The 23,159-nt window shown below is 39.1% G+C and overlaps 3 protein-coding genes across 4 annotated transcripts in view; 2 read left to right on the forward strand and 1 right to left on the reverse strand.

The window, feature by feature from the left end:
• Positions 1 to 8,631, forward strand: part of LOC137286452 (uncharacterized) — a 104,960-nt gene extending 96,329 nt beyond the window's left edge. Inside the window, exons 32-36 of the mRNA XM_067818329.1 lie at positions 524 to 714; positions 1,033 to 1,260; positions 2,907 to 2,973; positions 3,720 to 3,881; positions 4,204 to 8,631. Coding sequence (XP_067674430.1) covers positions 524 to 714; positions 1,033 to 1,260; positions 2,907 to 2,973; positions 3,720 to 3,881; positions 4,204 to 4,353 — 798 coding nt within the window. The 3' untranslated portion in view covers positions 4,354 to 8,631. The remainder of the gene's footprint in view (positions 1 to 523; positions 715 to 1,032; positions 1,261 to 2,906; positions 2,974 to 3,719; positions 3,882 to 4,203) is intronic.
• Positions 8,632 to 10,033: 1,402 nt separating this feature from the next.
• Positions 10,034 to 18,060, reverse strand: LOC137286456 (SET domain-containing protein 4-like). Of its 2 annotated transcripts, none has more exons than XM_067818338.1 (8): positions 17,824 to 18,060; positions 16,279 to 16,405; positions 15,069 to 15,489; positions 14,532 to 14,712; positions 13,654 to 13,738; positions 11,463 to 11,543; positions 10,691 to 10,805; positions 10,034 to 10,455 (listed from the first exon to the last, which is right to left on the reverse strand). In XM_067818338.1, exons 1-8 carry the CDS (start codon positions 17,978 to 17,980, stop codon positions 10,351 to 10,353), a joined length of 1,272 nt encoding a protein of 423 aa, XP_067674439.1. In that variant the 5' UTR covers positions 17,981 to 18,060; the 3' UTR covers positions 10,034 to 10,350. The 2 variants fall into 2 exon arrangements, with proteins under 2 accessions (XP_067674439.1, XP_067674441.1); XM_067818340.1 differs by having other exon boundaries at positions 14,532 to 14,706; positions 17,824 to 18,048.
• A 181-nt stretch (positions 18,061 to 18,241) lies between these two features.
• The window catches only part of LOC137286550 (MORC family CW-type zinc finger protein 3-like), a 34,301-nt gene continuing 29,383 nt past the window's right edge, over positions 18,242 to 23,159 (forward strand). The window contains exons 1-2 of the mRNA XM_067818474.1: positions 18,242 to 18,301; positions 22,152 to 22,224. Of these exons, the coding sequence (XP_067674575.1) occupies positions 18,266 to 18,301; positions 22,152 to 22,224 (109 nt within the window). The 5' untranslated portion in view covers positions 18,242 to 18,265. The remainder of the gene's footprint in view (positions 18,302 to 22,151; positions 22,225 to 23,159) is intronic.

Genomic DNA, 23,159 nt, shown 5'->3' on the forward strand with positions numbered 1-23,159 from the left:
GAGCGCAACTGAAAAACAGTTAGATATCTTTCAGGGAAATTTGGTAGATATATAAAGTATAAGCTAAAGTGGTGCCTTTTGCTTGGTTTCATGGAAACAATTCAGACTTAGTTTCAAAAGGGAAGGATGACCTTCATTTCCAGAGCACAACTTCTTAATGTCTTTCAGCAGATCTTAGTAGATATGTGAGGCAGACCCCAAAGCGGTGCTTTTTGCTATTTCCAGATTTTTGTCATTTCTATATTTCTTGGTTTCCATGCAATCGATTCGTACTTAGTCTCAAAAGGGAGGGTGGGCCTTGTTTCCGGAGCACAACTCGAAAACCATGTGATATCTTTTGACAGATCTTGGTGCCATTTGCTGTTCACAGATATATATGGCATTTATATTTTTCCTGATTTCCTTGGAAACGATTCGATCTTATTCTAAAGATACATCAAGTAACTATCAAATGATATGTTCTTTCAGATATGTGGGGTCCAGGGGAATATATCATCTTCTGATGACTGTTGTTTTTCACCAGATCCTGGAACGTTGTATCAAGCTGCTGTTCACTACCCGAGATGTGTCACAGGTCAAGGCCTTTGTTCAGCACCAGTGTCAGAAACTCATGGAGGGCAAGGTCAGCATCCAGGATTGCATCTTTGCTAAGGAGTTCCGAGGCATGATGGGATACAAGCCAGGTGCATGTGTGCCAGGACTGGAGATTGCCAAGTGAGTGCATGCAACATTACTTTAGCCACATCAGTAGCAGTAGATCAAACATACTTGCAGGAATATAGGAATTATTACAGATATCAGTTTAGCAGACCAACAAATATTCTTAGTAATGTCGGGGGCATTGTAGTAGACTAGGCTGGGAACATAACCCAAACACTTTATCTGTGTTAGCTATGAATACAGAACTGAAATTTCTTGTATTGATAGACCTTGGGCAGCAGTATTTTGATGCATTTTGTAATTGATCTCTTCCATTATTACTCATGCTTTGACATCCCTTGAAAGCAGATGGGGTCCATTGTCTGATTACAGAAAGCTGATACGACAAGACCGGCGTGCTGAGCCTCGTGTTGGCGAGAGGATACCCTATGTTATTGTGTATGGAAGTCCAGGGCTACCACTAATCCAGCTGGTCAGACACCCAAGCGAGGTTTTGCGTGACCCAACACTGCGCATTAACGGCACCTACTACATCACCAAGCAGATCCTGCCACCTCTGCACAGACTCTTCTCACTGATTGGAGTCGACGTCTTTGAATGGTAATTGCTCTGTTGTGTTAAGGTGTAGTTTCACTGGAAAGTCACAGAGCAGATATGCACCACGGCAATGTTGTATGGTCTTAGAATGTTTTTATGTAAAAAATTATCGTTTTATTTTTTATTTACATGTTGCTACCAGAGTAGAACTGTTGTGATGCATATATGAAACAAAACACAAGATTACTTGTACTCCATTAATTTCCATTCAGTATTGTAAATGTACTCATAAGTTTGCCAAGTACTCCAACACTGACAAAATAAGGAATACATGGGTGCCGTGGGCAAGCTGTCTAAGGCACCAGGCTACTAGTCCAGCGAGCTTGGAGGTGTCGGGATCGAGCCCACCTGTGACCTGGTGTGAAAAACCTTGGAGTCAACTTTGTGTGCAGACTCTTTCCGTGTTGCCACAACCCCTAGTGTGCAGTACACAGCCCTTTTGCACTCGAAAGAATCTGTTGGTATTTGACCAGATGGTGACCACACGAATACGTGCAAAGACTTAGTTGCTGGTCCCAATCCATACAGCTGTGAATGGGTACCTCGTAAGGATGGGAAAGCCACAATAACTCAGTGCGCCTGGTAGGCTGCAAGAGTTGTATGGTCCCCAGGGAGCTGAGATTGAAAATACTGTGTGCAGTTGTGATGGACATCCAGTGATCGAGAGAAAAACAAAGCGCCCTTGAGCAGTTGAACTAACTGGATGTTTGCGCTATACAAAGATCTGGTTGTATTGTATACGTGCTCCTGATGTTTAGAAATTATCTGGAGCCCTGTCCTGTTGTTTGGCAAAATTAAAATTCCTTATGTTAAAATGCTACAGATAAGGGAGCGAAAAGGCAAAAAGTAGTCTGAACTATTGTTGCCAAACTTACCAAAAGTATTCCTATATATGTGTACTCTTCCAGCCTCTAAATGCTGTGAATACACATTGCCATTTAGGGAGTGGTCACTTGTTACCAAAGTTTACTTTAAATTACATTTTCTCAGTAAATTGTTATGTTTGACCACTGTCTAGATGTCAGGGTGTATTCTTCAACTGTGGGTTGGAATCCTGATGGAACTCAACCAACCAGAAATTCTTGAATCTATGCAAGACTGAGAAAGTGTCATAATTGCCTGTCTTCTGATGGATATTTTTGTGGCCTACTTAGTGAAAATGTGTGTAGTTTTCTTTTATAAGAATCAGTATAATTAAAAAGGTCTTAATTTTAATAATATTAAATGACAACACATTCAGTAAGGGATATTATTACCTATGAGGGCAAAAATATTGGAGTTCATATTTTTCATACCATGCCCTACGGCAAAATATCACTTTGTCATGGTGGTTTGACTTCATGAACAATGCTATGATGTATCGTTTCTTCTGTGAGGTTTCATTTTACATGCAGCGACAGTAGGTAGCCAGTCTGTATTTGAAAGCAGATTTTGGTTTGTTTTTCTCAATTTGACGACTTAGGTAACCAGGAGAGTATCATAATTGTGCCCATATGATATTATGTTTATCATGATTTTAGTAATCTGAAATGAAAACACATTTAGTAAGTGATATTTGTTATCATCATCACTGTTGTGTTACCTAGTATTCATTTTGACAAAATGTGATGTATAGGAGTATTTGAAGCTTATGCTCTCATTTCAAACAGGTATCAAAGCATGCCGAAGGTGGTCCGTGTTGTGCCACAGGCCATCGTGTCTGGGGACTCAAAGAAGGTAAGACATAACAGTGGAACGCAGATTGTCTACCTCACCATTAAACAACAGTTTAGACACCACTTTCATAGTTCCTTCCGCTGGACAGTAAGCCTGTCATTGTAGGTGTAGTTTCCCGATGATGTTCCAAGGTTTGTCAGCACCTGTGGGTTTCATGTTGGCTTTAAGTATGCTGTAACTGCGGATAGACGTCTTTTTTCCCACAGGAAGCTGACACACCTGATGTAGCTGAGAAACTTATCATATATCCTCTAAGAAGTGCTGGGTCTATTATAAGAGCTGTGGGTAAAGCAGCAGTTTATGAAATAATGCATTCTTATGAATGTTTTTTCCCTGGATCCAAAAATACATTTATTAAGGAATGGACCCTGTAGGCCTGACTTCTTGTCCTCCACATGGCACAGATTGATAGCAAGCATGTAATTGTTGAAGGGTTTTCACATATATGAAAATACACATGGGATCGTATGCTAGTTGAATATACAAACATGTGCTGGTTCTCCAATGAGGGCCTAGATGAATATACAAACATGTGCTGGGTCTCCAATAAGGGCCTAGATGAATATACAAACATGTGATGGGTCTCCAATAAGGGCCTTTACTAAGCGCTGGGTCTGGAAGTCCATTGGAAAAATAAGCGCTCGGGGTCATATTTAGTGGAAATATGGTATACCCAACTCACTGATGTTCCCACCCAGGAATATCTCAGTATCACAGTTTGACAAATGTTATTATTATGTTGCCAGGGTACCATTTCCCAGTACTTCTCTGTAAGTAACTGCCCAGTTTGTGACGAGCAGACAAAGCAGCCAATCTGTGCCAAGTGTATGCTGAAACCCCAGATGGTGGCTGTCACACTGATGGACAAAATCCGGCGCTGGGAATCTGTCTATGACAGGCTGGCTGAGGTGAGCTGATGCAAACGTCAATATGCTCTCCATGTGGGGACTGTGGGTTTGAATTGAAACTGTCCTAGTGGCCAGAGGTGACAAAATAGAGAGATCGACTGAGTGACATGATTGATGACTGTTGACCCTGGATCATCATGTCCGAACATGAAAATTTAAAGGCTGGAGCAGCTGGCATATTGCTTAGTGTGGTGTTTAACTTTAGTTTGAATAGTTCTTTTATTAGCTGTATTGCAGAATACAATACTTAATAAAGTGAAGGCTATTATGTGAAACAGGAATGTATGTTCATGATGCCAGTAATTGTGTTGTGTTTTGCCAGGTATGTTACACGTGTATGGGAGCTCAAGACACCACTCAGCCTTGCATTTCTCTGGACTGCCCAATACTGTTTCGCAGAAACCTGGCCAGGAATGATGTCTCCCGTGGTGACCATCTCAGGCAGTGCTTGGAAAAGGCTCTGCCATTCTGATATTGTCCCCCAAAGTGTTCACAGCAGTGATATGTGATGGGAGCTCTCCTCATATCTTAGGCTTAGAATAATCTTGAAGGTTTAACTGTGATAGTAAATCTGTGTATTGCAGTCAATTCTTCTTAAATGGATTATGGAAAATGCTCTGGAAATGGATGGATTGTGGAAGATCCTCCAGAAATGGATGGATTGTGGAAGAGCCTTCAGAAATGGGTGGATTGTGGAAGATTCTCCAGAAATAGGTGGATTGTGGAAGATTCTTCAGAAATAGGTTGATTGCGGTACAGAGTACTGATAAGTTTGGTTTGTTGATAGGCTTGGCTTGGGTTCATAAAGAAATCATAGTCTTTAGTCTGAAAGGGTAATTTCATTTATATTTTTGTTCTCAAAAGGATTTTTGCTATACAAACACTAATGGTCGTTATCATATGATGTTTTTCCTGAATTTTCTTTTTCTAAAGTAAACCAAAAGAATAACAATGTATGGTCTGATAATCAGTCTGCAAGTATCCTTCACCCAAGAACTACACTCTCCATGACTCACCTGAGATTGCTGTATCAGTTCCAATGAATGATCTTCTCAACATTGTTTATCAGCCTAACAGTCTGGTAATACCTAGAAACTGTGCTAAAATGGAGATGTCATATCTGTTGACTACTGTCTTCTTTACAAGTTGGAATGGAATATCTATGTGTTCTTCTGCAACATATGATAGCGTGACCATTCTTCTCAGCCATTACATAGATCCACACTTGTGACCATGTTCACCTGGAAAGTGTGAACATCCAGATTCCAAATGTTCATGGAAGTGGGACTATAATATCAGCTCTATCAACATAGGCTACCATGGGACTTACTGCATGTGCATCACCGGATTCCAGTTGTGAAAATGGGACTACCCTGTAAGCCAGTCACCATGTGCTACCATGGACACTCATGATGCGAGGACCTCCTAATTCCTAGTGCTCATGTAAGTGGGATGCTAATATCAACTATGTTACCATTTGCCAGAATGAGACTTGTAAATGTGTTTGTCATGATTCCAAATGTTGACGGAAGTGGGACTGTCACACAGCTGTTACCATGTGCTACTGTGAAATGAGCATCTGATGAAGCCTAGTGTATTTGGAAGTGGGACTAATACATAATCTGTTACCATGTGCTACCATGTGCTACTGTGACACTTGCGATATGGATTAACAATGTTCCAGGAGTGCTTCAAAGCCTCACTAATGAGGATCGTTCAGCTTATTTTGCATTTGGCTAGTTTTTGTTGTCTCTGAAACAGTGTTTAAGAGATTAAAATCAAAAAGAGGTATTGAGCAATTTTTGTGATACAGAGGTGTACATGTTAGAACTTGTTATTTATGCTAGTCATTTGTTCATGTATATACAGGTAAACAGATGATGTTTAGTATTCATTGTGGAACGTATTAGCTGGGAATTGTGGATCTTATGTTTGTGTGTAAAAGTGGATGGCCACTTGAGTGGATTTTACAATTTTCCTGAACAGGTATTTTCACCATATGCTGCTTTGATATATAGCCCTAGACAGTGTGGTTGCATAGATTCAGAGGTATAAATATATATAATGGTTGAATTAGATGAGACAATGATGTGTATTCGAGAAGTGATTCTGGAATGTATCACGGAACAAATGCATAGTCTACCCTCCTCCCATCCCTCGTGAGACATATGGTTTGGGATGGGACGAGTGTCTGATGAAGAAATGACTGTGCCAAAGCTGTAGGACTGCCCATCTCAGGGATGTGTTGCCATGTATGGACGTGCTGGTTGCACACAGCACACGACTAGGGCAGCTCTACTACAGCTCTCATACAACGAGGTGCTTCCACATCTGCCTCTCCAACTGACCTTCACCTTGTTGGCACAAAACAAAATGGCCAAGTGCTGTAATATTATTTCACCAACGAAAGACTATGTATTATCTCCAATAAAGAAATACTGAATTTTATGTTCATATGTGAAATGAATATTTTCATGGTAAAGCTTGGTCTTTTGTGAGATGTTAAATAAGTATGATCTTGACCACAGCACAGTGGGGTCATAAAAGACTGAGATGTGATACCCCAGCTTACTGCTCAAACCCTTCCGACATCACCCTCCATCTGCATAATATCACGCTGTTGTCACTGTGAGGCATGGCAGCATGCTCTAATATGGTGTTCGAGAATGAGGGGGAAAATGTGCCATTTTGTTTATCTTATTTAATTTTGTGAGTTATTTAGAATCATATAATGTTTCTCAAAGTCCTATTTATATAAAGTGTGTACAGTACCATGGGAATAGATAGTACCTCAGTGTATTGTACACTTTCCAGTCGGGAAGGTGACCACTGCATGTGATTCAGCTGCACAGAAACAGGAAGAGCTTATTCTTGTTCATTTCAGAGAGGGTAGGGTGTCATTAGTGGGGATTTACTGCTTGAGTAATTGTACTTGTTGTTATTGTGTGTGATCATTAGCACTGTGATTCTGGACTGTGCAGCTGAAGCCAAGATAGAAACATACAGCCCACACCATCTTGGATCAGGAAGCACGTCAGTCTTATACTCCATGCTCATCCATAATGGTGATCAGTGTTACAGCTTAAGGGGAGACCCAGCATGGAGTGTTACTGAACTGTCCCCTTGATTTCATCATGGAGTAGACTGTGTCTGCATTTTGTGGTCATTTTCCCTGACTTTTGAGTCTACCTATCAACTGTTGTACAAATGGTAGTTGTATACAGATGGTTCTGTGTTGTATTTGTTGTAGTGGTAAGTGCAATATGTACAAGTGATGATATTCAACTGGTTGCAAAGGTGTAGCATCGGCTGGTTCATTCATCGTACATGCATTGTTCGAAACTTTCATCTTATTAGCAAAATCAAAGTTGATTACATCATAATATAGTCATACAAAATATTTTGTGAAGCATCATCACTTTTCAAGTATGTGTGTCCTGAAGTTAGATTGTAAACGTTTTCCTGTGAAATGTGATTGCCAGGCATTTATTTACATGTAGTTGCCTCAGGAACACGAGGTGTCAGTCTTTGTGAACAGTACATGAAACTTTGTTTTGGAACCAAAGATATTCATACGTCATCTGTGGGACTGTTCAGAGACAGTGTTTTGTTAACATTATTTTTTGTAGATATTTTGAAGATTTTATAACAAAAAATATGCACAAAAAATCAAAAACTACAAGCAAAGATTTTCAAACAAATTCAATATTTCAGTCTCAACTACTTGAGAGACAATATGGTCAAATCTTCATGTTGAAACACCTTCAGATGAGTTTCACATACTTGTTCCTTGTTACTTGATGGAAATATACCATCCATTCTTCAAATGTGTACCAAGAGGAATATTTCTGAATGCCACAGAGTGTATGTGGATAATTTTGTTTAAAGTAATATATATATATACCAGATTTGTTTTTGTGAGAAAAGCTAAATTTGTTTTCAAATTGGATATTTACTATACATAGTTTGCTCAGCAAAACGTCTGTGTGTAACCAATGTTGATTGTCAGGAGGAGGATGCCTTTTTTCTTCTAATTTTCAGTGGAATTTTATTCAGTTTGCACAATGGCAATCTTGTGAATATCACTTTTAATGTATGGGATCTGGACCTTGTTATTCATGTTTCTGTTACCATATTTTCCTCATAGCCAAGCTTCAGGTTGTAAGTATCAATGGTTTATGTCATGGTACACTGCGTGGCAGACAAACTGTGGTATCTAAGTTTATTATTAGATTGTTATTTTATATTAGATATTTACATTGTATGCTGCTAACAAAGCCCTGCTGTCTAAGCTGAGGGGTGAAACAGAGTGCTTATGGCATAGTCAGGCGTTTATGATATTTATTACAGATTTCACATTGATATTCATTCATTGCTTGTGAGCATAGCTGGACTACATTTTTTTAAGGACAGTTTTCCATATTTCTGAACATTTAAAACTTCTCAATCTCTAAATATGTTTGGACTTCAAGGTATCACATAAGGAGATTTAGAGGCACATTATTTGTAATTTTATATATACAAATTGTGTTCAACTGAATTTAAGATGTATGTGGTTCATCATGTTTGACAAGCAATATTTAACTGGAGCATCATGTCAGTAACAGCCTGAACTGCCCTGCTTGTAAGCAGCCGATATGTGTGTCTGATGGTCTGTGAGTTGGTTTTGTACTCTCTGAGCAGCTACAAGTACCATTTGTGGAGGCATAATATTGATTTGTTTTGAATATTAAAAGTGGAAATTGGTAAATACATCTTGAGTGTTTCTTTGAGTGATGCTAATTGTGCTAGCACTATGGAAGCAGTATAAGGATGTCTTGCAATGGGTACTGAAGAGGGGAAACAGTGGAAGCTAAACAAGACTAACACAGTAAACTACACTTGTAATGAGTGAGTGAGGTATTACAAGGCTCTTAGTAATATTCCAGCAATAAGACAATGGGGGCACATTGCATCCATGTGGGAATCGATCCTGGAGTGAGTGAGTTTAGTTTTACACCGCACTCAGCAATATTCCAGCTATATGTCGGCGGTCTGTAAATAATCGAGTCTGGACCAGACAATCCAGTGATCAACATCATGAGCATCGATCTGCGCAACTGGGAACCGATGATGTGTCAACCAAGTCAGTGAGTCTGACCACCTGATCCCATTAGTCGCCTCTTAAATCGATCCTGGATCTGTGGCGTGACAAGCAAACGCATTAACCACTAGACTTCAACATCCCTGACATTTGTTATGAACAGATGGATATAATGAATTGGTTTTAGGTCACGCCTGAATATTTCATTTGATGTTTATACTAAAATTTGTGGGCCCTTTGAATTTGGTATATAAACCTGAAGTGTGCTCATCTCTTTTTTTCCCAGGAAAAAACATATCTGAGGTGTTTGTTTTCTTAGTAATACCTCTTCCCAGGTTCTACTTTCTGTAATTATCTTTTCCTAAATCTACATGAACGTCAACATTCAAATGATGTATGAGTGTTTGAGATCAATTGAAAAATATCCCTGAAGTTTAAGTTGAAAGAGAAAATGTTTTCCCAAGCAAGATAAGAACTGCAACTTCAGATAAGTAGGCAGACACTCTACCAAACAACCACCGTGCCGATGGAAGAAGTGGGGTTTAATTATCTATTTATAGTTACTGTCATTAAATTGATTTTACTTGTGCTTCAGTTATTGTTATGTAGCTTCATTAATGATCATCTACATTTAATTATCCACAACTGATGGTATATATGTTAAAGAAAACACTTCTCATCAGTTTTGGTAGACAATGCAAAACCATCGGGATCTGGAAATACTCTCCCTCTGGTTTTACACCCTACCAACACCTTGCTTTCTCCTATACATAACCATTGTTTAGTTTAAATGGAATCTACCTTTAGATGCTAATAGTAATATAAAAGCATATCCGAGCACAAGTATCATGTCATAAATTACTACTTCGAGTATTTGAAATTATGATATAGAACTGGTATGTTTGTAATCTTGTCCATTGTAAGAGTGTCTCAAATAGATAAGGTTATCACACTCCGTCACTTTCATTCCATGCTGCTTTTATCAATCACTGTGGGGTCAAAAACACATTGCATCATACAAACCAATGGTCTTCCGTTTTATATTTTGTGCAAAATCTAACAGGATACATTTGGTTATAATATAAATTTTATCACAGAAGATGCCTTACACACACATAACAGTGCACAACATAACAAAGTCCAGCTTGCCCGCACACACATCCATCTCACAGATGGACATGTCAGGAAGCAGTGTATGGAACATATGAAGTACAACACATGTTGATTAAATCAACTTCAAACATACTGGGTGTTAAAAATATATCCCACAGAAATAACTAAAGTAATATTTTCAGTAACATTTTGGTGTCTTCCATGCAGAGGATGATCCTGATATGAAGTACTAACTGCCTGTGGCACTTCAGAAGTGCACAGACTCTGGAGTTGTTATTTCAGGAGTCCATCCAGAGTCTGCTCCAAAAGGTGTTTCTTGTCCTGAACCAAGGTCAAGGCCAGTTTTTCATGTTCAGACAGAGCATCTCTTTCACTCACCTGCAATTAACCAGCCCTGATTTCATACTAGAAAGAGGATACAAAGGCATATTTCAACATGCATGAGCCAGAACATAAAGCTATCAAGTCATAATCTTGACTACATCTCCAAGACTTGTAACTAATATTAGCCATATTTCTACTGCATACTTCTGAAATGCTATAAATAATTAAATGACAACCAGCTCTATTCTTTAATCAAAATGGTCAGAGGATAATGCCCAAATTAACATACCAAGTACTTGTTAATCTTGACCAAAGCCTCTTGAAGGAGAACCTTGGCAAAGCTGAGAGCTCTGACTTCATTTTCTTGTGATACCTCACTCGTATATATTACTCTCCAGTTGTTACTAAATCAAAACATACACAATGTTAAATAGTAACAAAAAATGAAAGTCTTTATAATTTGGTAATTATGATTGACCCTATTCTGTCCACTGGTATGTGATGACATGAGCTACAGTCAGACAACTCGTCTAGCCTTCAGACATATAGACTCCATCATTATAGATGGCTGCTGCTCACCACTTGCTCACAGGCTGTAAAACGGCACTGACATTCAAACATTGTCTGCATGAATACTTAAAACTAAAGCAAAAGCCCTGATGACTTGAAACAACATATGCCCAACAGTTAGAGGATACATTCATGTCAAAGTTCAACTTCAGCCTGGTAGTTTCAAAGGACACAAGCTTTTTGAATGAATTGGAGTGCAAGGTCAAAACACAAACTGGTGATGAATCCCACTCCCAGTATATCACATTTCTCACAAACTGGTGATGAATCCTACTCCCAGTATATCACATTTCTCACAATATGGTGATGAATCCCCACTCCCAGTATATCACATTTATCAAAATATGGTGATGAATCCCACTCCCAGTACATCACATTTATCACAAACTGGTGATGAATCCCACTCCCAGTACATCACATTTCTCACAAACTGGTTTTGAATCCCCACTCCCAGTATATCACAGCATATCAAGAGAAATTTAACAACTCACAGCTCCTCACAGCTCATGGCAAATATTCTAAGTAGTGTGTGGAGGTTCCACGCCATCCCATCTGTGCGGCAGGTAAGGTCACTGTGATAAACATGAACTTATGACAATTGCCTGTCTTCCATTCTCTTCCGACAGAGGTTACATGTCATGGCTTCCTACAGACCTGTTCTATTACGTCCCGGTTCACAGAAATCCCCTAGCAGCATAATATTGTAACACGAATTATCTCCCTTCTTTCTATCCAATCAGAGCACATGTTACATCGACAGAGATCTAACTTGACTAATACAAGTAAATGTAGGGACATAAATATCCCTCCTCTGCAGGGAATATTTGTTGATGTGACACACAAGAATTTAATGACCAGCTTGCCATCGAGTGTCATGGAGTTGCCATTGATCCAGCCATTACATGACTGAATTCTGTCTAAATGAAACATTTGCACACAGCGCTGGGGAAGAGATTCTAGTTTTCCCAAAGCACACTGAATTACCAAGGCCTAAGTAATGATCACTTTTGAAAAAACATTGCTGATTGCACAACTAAATCTGACTGCAACCAATCACGAATCCTAAACATTCGCACCATGAAAGTGTCATTTTAGAACAGAGGTTCACAGGAAGAAAGGACAAGTAACCTCTGTGGGAAGAGAATTCCTGTCTTCATACATGATGCTTTTGTTAATAAATGGCAGACATTTCATTACCAATCACTAGCTTTCATAATTTCCCCCAATGAAACAATAACCAATAACTGAAAGTACAGGCCCCCCTAAGTAACTGAACGAATTACGGCAAATTTGATGGAACTGCATCTCAAATGTAAACAAATGCAGCTCACTCGCGAAACAATTGCAGTGATATCGGTAGTCATGCCACCTGAGGTTTTTATGTCTGAACATCGGAAGCATCCAGGGGCATGACTTATGATGCTCTTTTGCAGTAACGATCTTTTCCTACAAAAATATTTTATAGCCCCGATAACACCTCATACCTAAACGCATTCAACAAGGGTGGTCAAAGGTGGGTAATTATAAAAATGAAAACAGCAGAAACTAAAAACAAAAACTCACCAAGACGGGTGTCTCTTCCAGCGACACCATGTTTTGATGTGTGAGTTTCAGAACGTGACCGACAAATCAGGGAACAGAGCCGAAAAATCTAAGAGAATGGCCAATCTTGTTTCAAGTATTTGACAGATAGATAGGACATTTATACAGTGCACATATCCACCCACTAGTGCATGCTCAAGGCGCTGGTATTTCCGACATTGTTTCCCATAGGGGCGTTGTGTTTCTGTTATTACCGCTAAACTACTGATATTGCTGCATTTGTTTTGCGAGTGGGCTGCGTTTGTTTACATTTGAGATGCAATTCCTTCAAATTTGCTGTAATTCCTTCCATTACTCATTGGGGGCCTGAAGTATTTTCATCAAAAGTCTAACAAAAGCTTATGATAGGTCGCATCAGATAACCTTTGAGACTGACCAATCACAGCTTACCAAAGTGCAAAAGTGGACATTCGCACATACCTTTTGAACTTTTTATATTGTGAAGGTTTGTCTCCAAACGATTCTGAATGCTATTAAGCATACGCTCGCTTCCGGGTGATGCACACGGCACACGTTACAACCATGGTAATGGTGAGTAAACAGTTGCTGAAAATAGTGTCTGGGGCAATATCCAAGGATGTGAGCTTGTGGAAACATTAGCTAATGGTAACCATGTCAACAGAAACCCCAAAGCGTGTATACTGCAGGCCAAATAACTGTGTTATCTCCAGATTTTTGTTTGTGGAGAGATCTGTGTCAGTGACCTGAATATTTTGTAAGACCCTCAGATGACTAAGTAGTAGCTGTTGTCTGATTGGTTAAATCTATTTAACCGTCTCACGTATGATTGGACAGTCATAGGTCGATCAATGGTTACCTGGCGCGACCTTCTACCAGGGTTTGTTAGGCTCACTGGTGGAGTGTAACCAATAACACTGAGAATGATTAAATTATTGAATCCCAAGCACAGAAGAATTAAAAGTAAGTCCTAAGCATGGAATAACTGATTTATTTAGACTTAGTTTACTTAGACTGGTATTTTCATACAGGTTGCATGTTAATTTACCTCTTACAGGGACATTAGCATACCATTAGCTAAGACATCAATATATCAGGGTTAAGTTGTCTAAAGGGGCTTACTTTTTGAGTTTCATTTCACCAATAATCTCCATCTTCCTGTCCCAGTTGTCCACAGAAAGCTTGTGCCTCAGGATTACTAGGTCAGCTGGAATAATGCATAGAGAAATGTTATGAAATCATCACAGTTGTGTTTGTGTTATACTGACACCAGCATGACAGCTGATCTTTTGAAAAAGACAAGTTTCTGAAAGTTGAAATACCATAAAAACAGATATTTCATATTTACTATTCACATCACAGACATGTTTTAAGAAGGAAGATCAAACTGTTACATAGACATGTTAAAGCAAGGCATCCCACCATACAGATATAAGATGCCAGGGAATCCCCAGCAACTATACAGATATGCTACATCAGGAAATCCCCAGCAACTATACAGATATGCTACATCAAGAAATCCCCAGCAACTATACTAATATGAGACACCAGGAAGTCCCCAGCAACGACACAGATATGAGACACCAGGGAATCCCCAGCAAATATACACACATGCTACATCAGGAAATCCCCAGCAACTATACAGAAAATCATATGAAACACCAGGTAATCCCCAGCAACAATACACATATGCTACATCAGGAAATCTACAGCAACTATACAGACATGAGACACCAGGGAATGGCCAGCAACCATGCATATATGCTACACCAGGACTCCCCAGCAACTATACAGATATGAGATACTAGGCAATCCCCAGCAACTATACGAGACACCAGGGAATCCCCAGCAACTATACAGATATGCTACATTAGGAAATCCCCAGCAACTATACAGATATATAGACATGTTATAGCAAGGAATCCCCAGCAGATATATAGACACGACATGTTACAAAAAGGAATCCTCTGCAACCACATAGCCCTGCCAACTTGATTTACCTGTGGTTAATTCATACACATTGAAGGGGTTGTGTGGGAGAGTAAATCCATATTCTATGAAGAGCTCATCATTGCTGTAAGGGTTGTAGTGGATAAAAACCTGGTCATATTTCTGGTACTCATCAGCTGTAACAATCTCATATCGACCGCTTTCCTCATTCACCCTGGCCTCCACCTGTAGCTTAGAAACAAACAGGACCAACTCTGTAATTCAGATAACGGGAAGCAAAGATATTCTGATTCAACATGCAGTTTAGATTTAGATGAGTTGTGTGTCAGTTTCTTTAATTTCTTTTGTTTTCCTTAGCACGTTTTTACTCTTAATATTTTCATCTGCTATGGGTTATCCTTCCACTATACTCACGGAAATTAACAAGGGAACACATGAAATTCAAGTGTTCCTTTGTTCTATTCCAGGTTTTTTCTCATGATAAGAATTGCACTGTTGGTGAAATTCTAGAAATAAATACAGCAACACTTGTACATTAATGTGTTCCCTTATTTATTTCTGTGAGTATATTTCAGATGAACTCTGACCTTTGCTTCTGCGGAATGATTCAGCAGGTCGAGGTACGGAGCTAATGCGACATTTGTTTCTCTCTCCATCAGTGACAGGTATGGGGACTCCTGTATCTTCACATACACAGACCGGGTATTAACAACACACCAGGCCCAGCGGAATCTTTCATATGTAAAAGCCTTAAAATCAGAAACATGTTTTTGCAGGAAATCCCTAATACTTGCAAAAATATCTTGAACTCTTGTCTGTTCAGAGATGGATCTCACATACACACTGGGTGGAAGCCTTTCCAACTCTTGCCTTGTGAAGTACAGTGGTGTGCTAAATGTAGATGGTAGGGTCTGGATGTAGGGGTACCAGGATGAAGTGGTGCCCTTCTCCCACTCCCACACCAGGAAGATGGACAGGACTCTCTGGGGGCTCAGCGGTGGAACACATCTGAAGAGGAAACACATATTACATCGAAGAGTTAGGGTCGATTAAGCATAGGTTGTTTATCCACATGTAAAAACTGAAAACAACCACTTTTAGTAACTTTTTTTCTGAACAAACTGTTTCAGCAGATTAAACAGAAATATGTGACAAATGAAATCCTACAACTGCATATGCTAGAGTTGGATTCTGAAAACTTGAAATAACTAATTAGTACTTCGGTTGGTTCCATGTCTGGAAATAAATCTTTCAGAGGAATTAATATGTGTTGTCAAAATGCTGGAGGAAAGCTGACTTAGATGACTGACAAGTGCTTTGACAGGACTGTCCTATGGCCTGAGAGTTGTCTCCCCTTAACATGTTGATGTCTGCTTATGAGCTTGACAAAGCTTCATACAACGAGAGTATGATGACTTCTTGTTGATGTTATGGACACCCATACAAACTTATCCAAAAACAGAGCTGATGCGCAAGCATAGTGTCACATAAAACAGTTTGTATTTTACATTTTACTGAGGGAAGCAATCTTTAATACATAACATACTAAGTTTATTACATATTCTTGGTGTTCTTTGTTCCCCAACGCATACAGCATAAGTACCTGAACAACATTGTCAGTTGTGTGTGCATGCAAGGGTAAGTGCTATTGTGTTTTCATATTTCCTTCTCATTCCTATTCAAACGTTGAATGCGCACACTCATATATAAAATATTTGTTTCACGACTTGTCAATTAATTGGCTCAAAACTCTTCAACTCGGACATCATCACAGAGATTAAATAAACATGATCTCACTTTTTAAGTATTGCTCCTATGTCACTCCTGAACACTGTGTTTGTTGTAATAAGTGCACTTTCGGGAATGGACACAATTATCTCTCCTTTATGGATGGGCTTGTTTGCCCGCAGCCCTCGCCCAGTTTCTGGAACAGAGATGAGGTTACAGTTGCAGCTGATGACTGAGTGCCTGAAAAAAAATTGAGTAATGATGGAGATAATAAAGAGCGAAACTTTCCCCATCTATCTTGTTGAGGAAATCAATGTCACCTGTATGGCACTTGTACAAATTTTGTGAAGATGTCTTGAAATAGCATAATCACTTGAGAGAAAAAACCAAAAGGTTCTCCAAATAAAGCCATAACTCTGTATATTTTGAATTCTTGATGTCAGGTTTTACAACTTAATTAGTCAACCATCACTTACTCATACACATAAAAATGTCACCCATGACTTTTAAGGTTATGGGTTTTGAACTAGATCACTATATTTATACCATAATGGAAAATGGAAGATGCCATCATGCTTGTGTCCAATGTTTTTCGTGAGAATATATGTATTATTTCTGGAATAAGTCTAAATCATATGGCACAGGAGCAGACATCTAAAAACTATTTATTCTCTATGATGCCTTAGACCTTGATCAGCAAATTTTCCCCTGAAAGTATTCACAATGACTCATTCAAAAGCATGTCCACAGTGCTGGCATCTGGACAGTAATGAATGATTTGCTTCCCTCTGTCCCTGGGGATGATGAATACATTATGTGATGGGAGAGGCAACCCAGGTACTCAGGTCAGTGGGTGGGGTTAGTACTAGTAAGCCCCAGGTACCCACAGGACTACCCACACCTGTGGTTAGCATGGCATGAGACTGTTTGTTCCATCAAAAATGATAACTTTGTGGTTACACTACAAGCCATGAAAATGAGCATTTCTTTTTGATAATGCACAAATGTGCTCTGACTCTCATTCGCTTGATTGTATGCATGTCCAGGCTGTCTTTTTTCCAGAACCCAAAGAAAACAATCCTCTATTGGATATTTGGAACTGGTAACAGAATGTACCCAAGTAGGGCAATGTCATTGGAATACCTGGGTAATACATTCCAGCTCGCCCCAGTCTCGAGAAAAATGCAACTTTCTCTATATTCTTCATTTGTGAATGTCATATATGTACCTTATCCATTTGATATAATCCATGTGTATTGAGTGTTTCGATATGTTTTTGGTTCCTTTATCACACACACATTTGTAAAACATGTCACTGACATCCAAATCATAATTCTGTGCTAAAGACAACCCATCACTCAAGAATTAACAATGTCGGTGATATGCAATACCCCTCGATATAACCCAACTTGGCACTGCTCTGGAAAACTTTGATGTCATGCCCAATGTGTAAACAGAAAAATCAATGGCTTGTCAGTAGTGACTTCACTTACTATTTTCTAAAGATAAACATCAGCTTCAAGAACTGATCAAATGTAGATTACTCTGTAATAACTACCTGGTACCATTGATATCTGTGTGTGTAAATATCTATAACAGCTCTATACTATATACCTTTAAATTCACATGGTTCTAAGTCAATGCTGCATGTACTGTCAAGACTTTTAATCCACTTCCTTAGTTGTACATATTCTTGTCTGCTAGCATGTGATACGGTATGTGTTGCCTTTGAGCGATTCCTCTGCCTTGAACAGCGTCCGTTTCGCATCATACATTCGTAAGGTAGGAGGCATTCCTGATCGAAACTTGCGCGAGCACCTGCAGCGCCACCTTTATTTTCTGTTTGGATGAGAACCGGCCGGACAAAATAATGTGTCAGATGTGAGACCAAAATCAGAATTGCAATTTAAGCCATTGCAAAAATACATTTAACTGTTAACGATGGGCAAATTAGGTCTACATCTTCTTTATCGATAAAATATTAACGTTTTCATGAGAAACAACTCTTAATCGTCTCGGTGCTACTAGAGCCCGTACGGTGCACGGGTCAAACAAAATGGCGAATCTCACTGGAGGGATTCCCCTTAGTAAGGTTAGTTGATGTTTATGAGCAAACTGTCAAAGTAACTCAGTGATAGTTGGTGTTCTGTACAATAGCCATTCCTCGATCGGTTGTGCTTTATTTTGTAGATTTATTCAAAAGTCATATACATACCTTTATACATGTATAAACTTAGGTTTGAGTTGATGTACTCCGAAAGCGTGTGTCAAATCATTGCTTTGAGCTTGAAAGAAACTGCATAATCTTTCTTTTCTGTGTATGGAGGTTCCAGGGTATGAATGAACTACTTGTTTACCTTTACTTATGATGATAGACGTTTGTGTGTCAGTGTTGCGTTTGCCTATATTCATGATGATATTCGAAATAAACATCGCCTTAATATTATAATTCTGTAAGTAGGAAGCACTATCCTATGTACGAACTGATTGTGACGATGTAGAAAAAATGCAAGAGCGTCAGTTAGGATTATCACGCTTTGTTGGCAACTGAAATGCTGTCACTGACTTGAGAATTGTGAAAGTTTTAACAGGCACTGATCCGGCGTGCACAAAACGCGTTCTGTTTTACGCCACCAATCGGTCTTCAATTTGCAATGAAAATTGTGTTCAGTACAGCGATTATATGGCGTTTCCTGTTCTCGTGGTACTTAAAGATATCAGCTGCAAAATAATATAGACAGTCCTTTTCGTATGTATACTTGTTGTTTTTAAATGAAGAGATTCCCCCTCTAACGTCTGCATCTATCAACTGCTTGATCTGTCAGGTGAATTATCGCTCTTGAGCTCGATGTCCATGAAAAACATGGTTGCATGGTTGTCCGCTGTTGATTTTTTTGAGGCATCTCCCATTCTCGTGGCATCATTAGGAAGTAACGTTATGAAGTGTAAGAAGGAGGAATCCTGTTGGTAAGGGCAGGGAAACGTTCCGATTTTCCAAGTTGGTTTAAACTCAGAAATACTCGTTACATTGCAAAATTTTGATAATTCACAGATTTGGGCCACTTCCTAGTTACCAGTCAGTGATGTAAACAGCCACTAAGTATCACGTATCAGCTATCTCAGGAGAAAATGTGTTTAGCGCGAGAATAGGAGACTGTCCTATACCACTTCCTGGGTGTAATCCACATTTTGTGGTATAAACCTAACCTGTTTGTTTATCATCATTGATTTGATGGTGAAGTAGCAAGTTTGACAAGTGATAACACAACTCACAAAAGGACACACGTAGCATTTCTTGTCTTTGGAGTGAACCATTAACACTGTAAATGAAGGTCTGGGGCCTGTTTCACAAGATCTTGTAACTTTTCTCGTAGCATTTGTACCTGGCATACTGTAGCATAGGAGGTGCAAATGCTACGAGAAATGTTACGAGATCTTAGGCTTACGAGAGCCTTGTGAAACGGGGCCCAGATGTCATAATTGTATTTACATGTTATGCAATATGTGGCTGTGCAGCAAAATATAACTGACACCAATCAAATTATTAATAAATGATACCATGATTAATTAATAACTTTTATTTTGGACAGCAGATTTGTCAAAATGGAGAGTTTATGTATGTAAGTTTACCAATGTTTATCTTCTACACCAGCATTCTGCCATAAGCTGCCTGTGTAGAAACAAAGGATTGACTGGTGCAGGGAATGAAACCAGTCAAAATTTCCTAGTAGAGCACAGAACCATTGAGTGGACAATAATTAGTGGTCCTGTCTGTACTTACCTGGTCCAAAAGAACATTTGCTAATTTACTCAAGTATTAATTCAAGATTCACTGGCCTTAATTACCTCTGCAAACTTATTTAGTGGTCCTATTCTCCTGATAAAGTTTTTCCTAGCTAGGGACTACAGGACCAACATAAATTTTGCACACTGCCTTCAAAGGGTTAACTGACAATGTCCTGTTTGATAGGACTTCCTCCAGCAAAACAATGTTCAAATGTTGCCTTGGCCTTCTCGATCACCTGATTTGTCCCCCATTGAACATCTACATGATACTCTTGGTCGATGATCACTCCAGCAAAATCTGCCACCTCAGAGACTACAAGAACAGCACACAGCACTTAACAAGAGTACCAAAACATTCTTCAAGACAGCATTCGCCAATCTGTTGTCGATGCTAATGGTGGTCACACCAGACACTGACATTTTACTCTGACCAAGTGGCTTTGATAGCCCTGTGTGGTTTTACCAAGCACTTTCTGGATAACCATTTTTTGGAAGTTTGTAAAGTGATGACTTTACTGTAATTGAGCAGTGATGTCATGTTTGAATTAGTTGTGTGTGCTCAGTAAACTCCAAAACAGCATGTATAGTTTCTTTTTTTAAAGAGTATAATTACCAATTACGAGAAATGTCAGGTGGTATTCTATGTCTATTTCTGTTGTGCCTACAGACAGTAGCCCAGTGTCTTGTCATGTCTCCAAAATGACTCTCGGCAGCTTATGAGCTCTGGTGATCGGTTTCAGAAGAAACAAGAGTTTAGTCCTAAGAAACTTGAAGAGAACATCCAAACTTTAGAAGATATGTGCATACATTGCATGAATTTAGAAAGGGACACATTTAGAGAAAATCACCATAAGGATGTATGGTAGTCCTACTAGTAAACATCTGGAAGATATTCAATTGAATCAAGCTCAGACAACCTGTGCAAACTTTGACAGATGGTTACATTTACATGATTTACTTACCTTGATTGTAACTAAGTCATCAAATATTGTATCCCCAAATCAGTTGACTTCGAAGTTCCGGGGTAGAATAGGCCTTCAGCAACCCATGCTTGCCATAAAAGGCGACTCAGCTTGTCGTAAGAGGCGACTAACGGGATCGGGTGGTCAGGCTTGCTGACTTGGTTGACACATGTCATCGGTTCCCAATTGTGCAGATCGATGCTCATGTTGTTGATCACTGGATTGTCTGGTCCAGACTCGATTATTTACAGACGGCCGCCATATAGCTGTAATATTGCTGAGTGCGGCGTAAAACTAAACTCACTCACTCACTCACTTACCTTGATTGTAACTAAGTCATCAAATTGTGTGGCTTATTGCTGGCAAATTGGATATTTTTTAAAGAGGCCCGTTGCCATTTTGTAATCACTCTGAGTTATTTTTGCTAATCACCCTAATGGTTTGTCTTCACTTTATGAATAATAAGTATCCCCAAACCAGTTGAATTCGAAGCTCTGGTGATTTCAGTGATTTCATTGCTCCTGCAGTGTTGGGGAAATATGTGCGTGATAGGAGTGCACAAGCAGTTTCATTGGCAGGGAGAAGTTTTATTGAAAACTGAAATCCAGAAGTTAAGTTATACAAAAAGCTAACATCAACAGTGTCTACCTGAGATCATTAGTACCACTTCAGATGCAAAATCAATTGTCTTTTTATAAAAAATAGCAAGTGAAAATTCAGTAAGATCAGTCGTTTGCTAGTGACAGGCAATAGTAAATAGGAGGCCACATGATGACAAAACTCCCTAGCAGTGGGGAGAGAAAGGTGTGGCTCATCGTCGAAAAACTTACTATAGTCTGTTTGCAGTGAAAACATACCACTGGATTTCACTTTTAACAAAAAAAGTAAATCAATTAAAGTGAAATTAAGAATGTGACTCGTAATTTTACCTTGCCAATTGAACATTTAGATCTCAGAATTTTTTCAAATAGCTATTATTGGTTTGTATGACAAAGGGGTTTGCACACTACATAAAAAAACGAGAACAAATGATCTAAACACTCATCACATACAGCACATGCTTTTGTTTCACTGTTTCACGTATTGTACTTACCCCATTGTAATACATTTATTTATTTATTTTTTCATTTTTTACTTGCTCTTTTGTTGGTTCATGTTATGTGAGATTTTTTTTAGCTGTTTTGTCTTTTTCAGGTCAGCCCAAATTTCCTTCATGCCAACTCAACCAGTCACACATGGCCATTCAGTGCCATTGCAGAGTTGATAGGTATGTATATGATTATCACAAGTCTTAACCTGCCACAGCCACAGCACATAACCTTCCAGGATAGAACAAGTGTTTTATTTCCACTAAATAATGTCCTGCTACAGAATTGCCGACCAGTGAAGGTCCAGGGTAGAATAGGCCTTCATCAACCCATGGTTGCCATAAAAGGTGACTATTCATGTCGTGAGAGGTTACTAATGGGATCGGGTGGTCAGGCTCGCTGACTGGGTTGGCATATGTTATCGGTTGCCGATAGCACAGATTGATGCTCATGCCGTTGATCTCTGGGTTGTCTGGTCCAGACTCGATTGTTTACAGACGTTTGCCATATAGCTTGAATATTGCTGAGTGTGACGTAAAACTAAACTCACTCCGTCACAGATTTGCCACCTAATGATGAAAGTGATAGTCCATAGAAATGTTGCTTGTCTTTCCTGAATAAACTGGCTTTGGACAAGAGATACTAACATATTTTTTGATATTGCAATCCCTGGGGAAAAATGGATGTCAGAGTCCTTTTTATGATGCACACAGTGTTTCAGAGTATTTTCTGTCTGCTGAATGAGGTTAATGACTGCATGACTGCAGGGAACATATACCAACAGCAGAAGTAATGGCTGGTAGATAATAGCCAAGATTGCTTTTATCAATAATTCCCATGCGCAGAGTAAATTAATCAATCGGTCTCAAGACTGGATTAGGCCATCCTTTTTAATAACTTCAATTACAGATTTTTTTCAACTAAAATGCAGAGTCGGAGGTGTCCAAAAAAAAAATCACTTGAATTGTTTTTGTGGAGGTGCTTCGACTTCACCTATGAAAATATATAGTAGGCAGGAAAAGACACAAATAAGGAAAATATTTCTGACATGTCAGGCCTCAAAATTGCGACTATGGGTTCATTTATTAAATCTGTTACTTTTGACAATGACTGA

This window comes from Haliotis asinina, chromosome 6 (genome assembly GCF_037392515.1).
Source record: "Haliotis asinina isolate JCU_RB_2024 chromosome 6, JCU_Hal_asi_v2, whole genome shotgun sequence".
In the NCBI taxonomy this organism is placed as follows: domain Eukaryota; kingdom Metazoa; phylum Mollusca; class Gastropoda; order Lepetellida; family Haliotidae; genus Haliotis; species Haliotis asinina.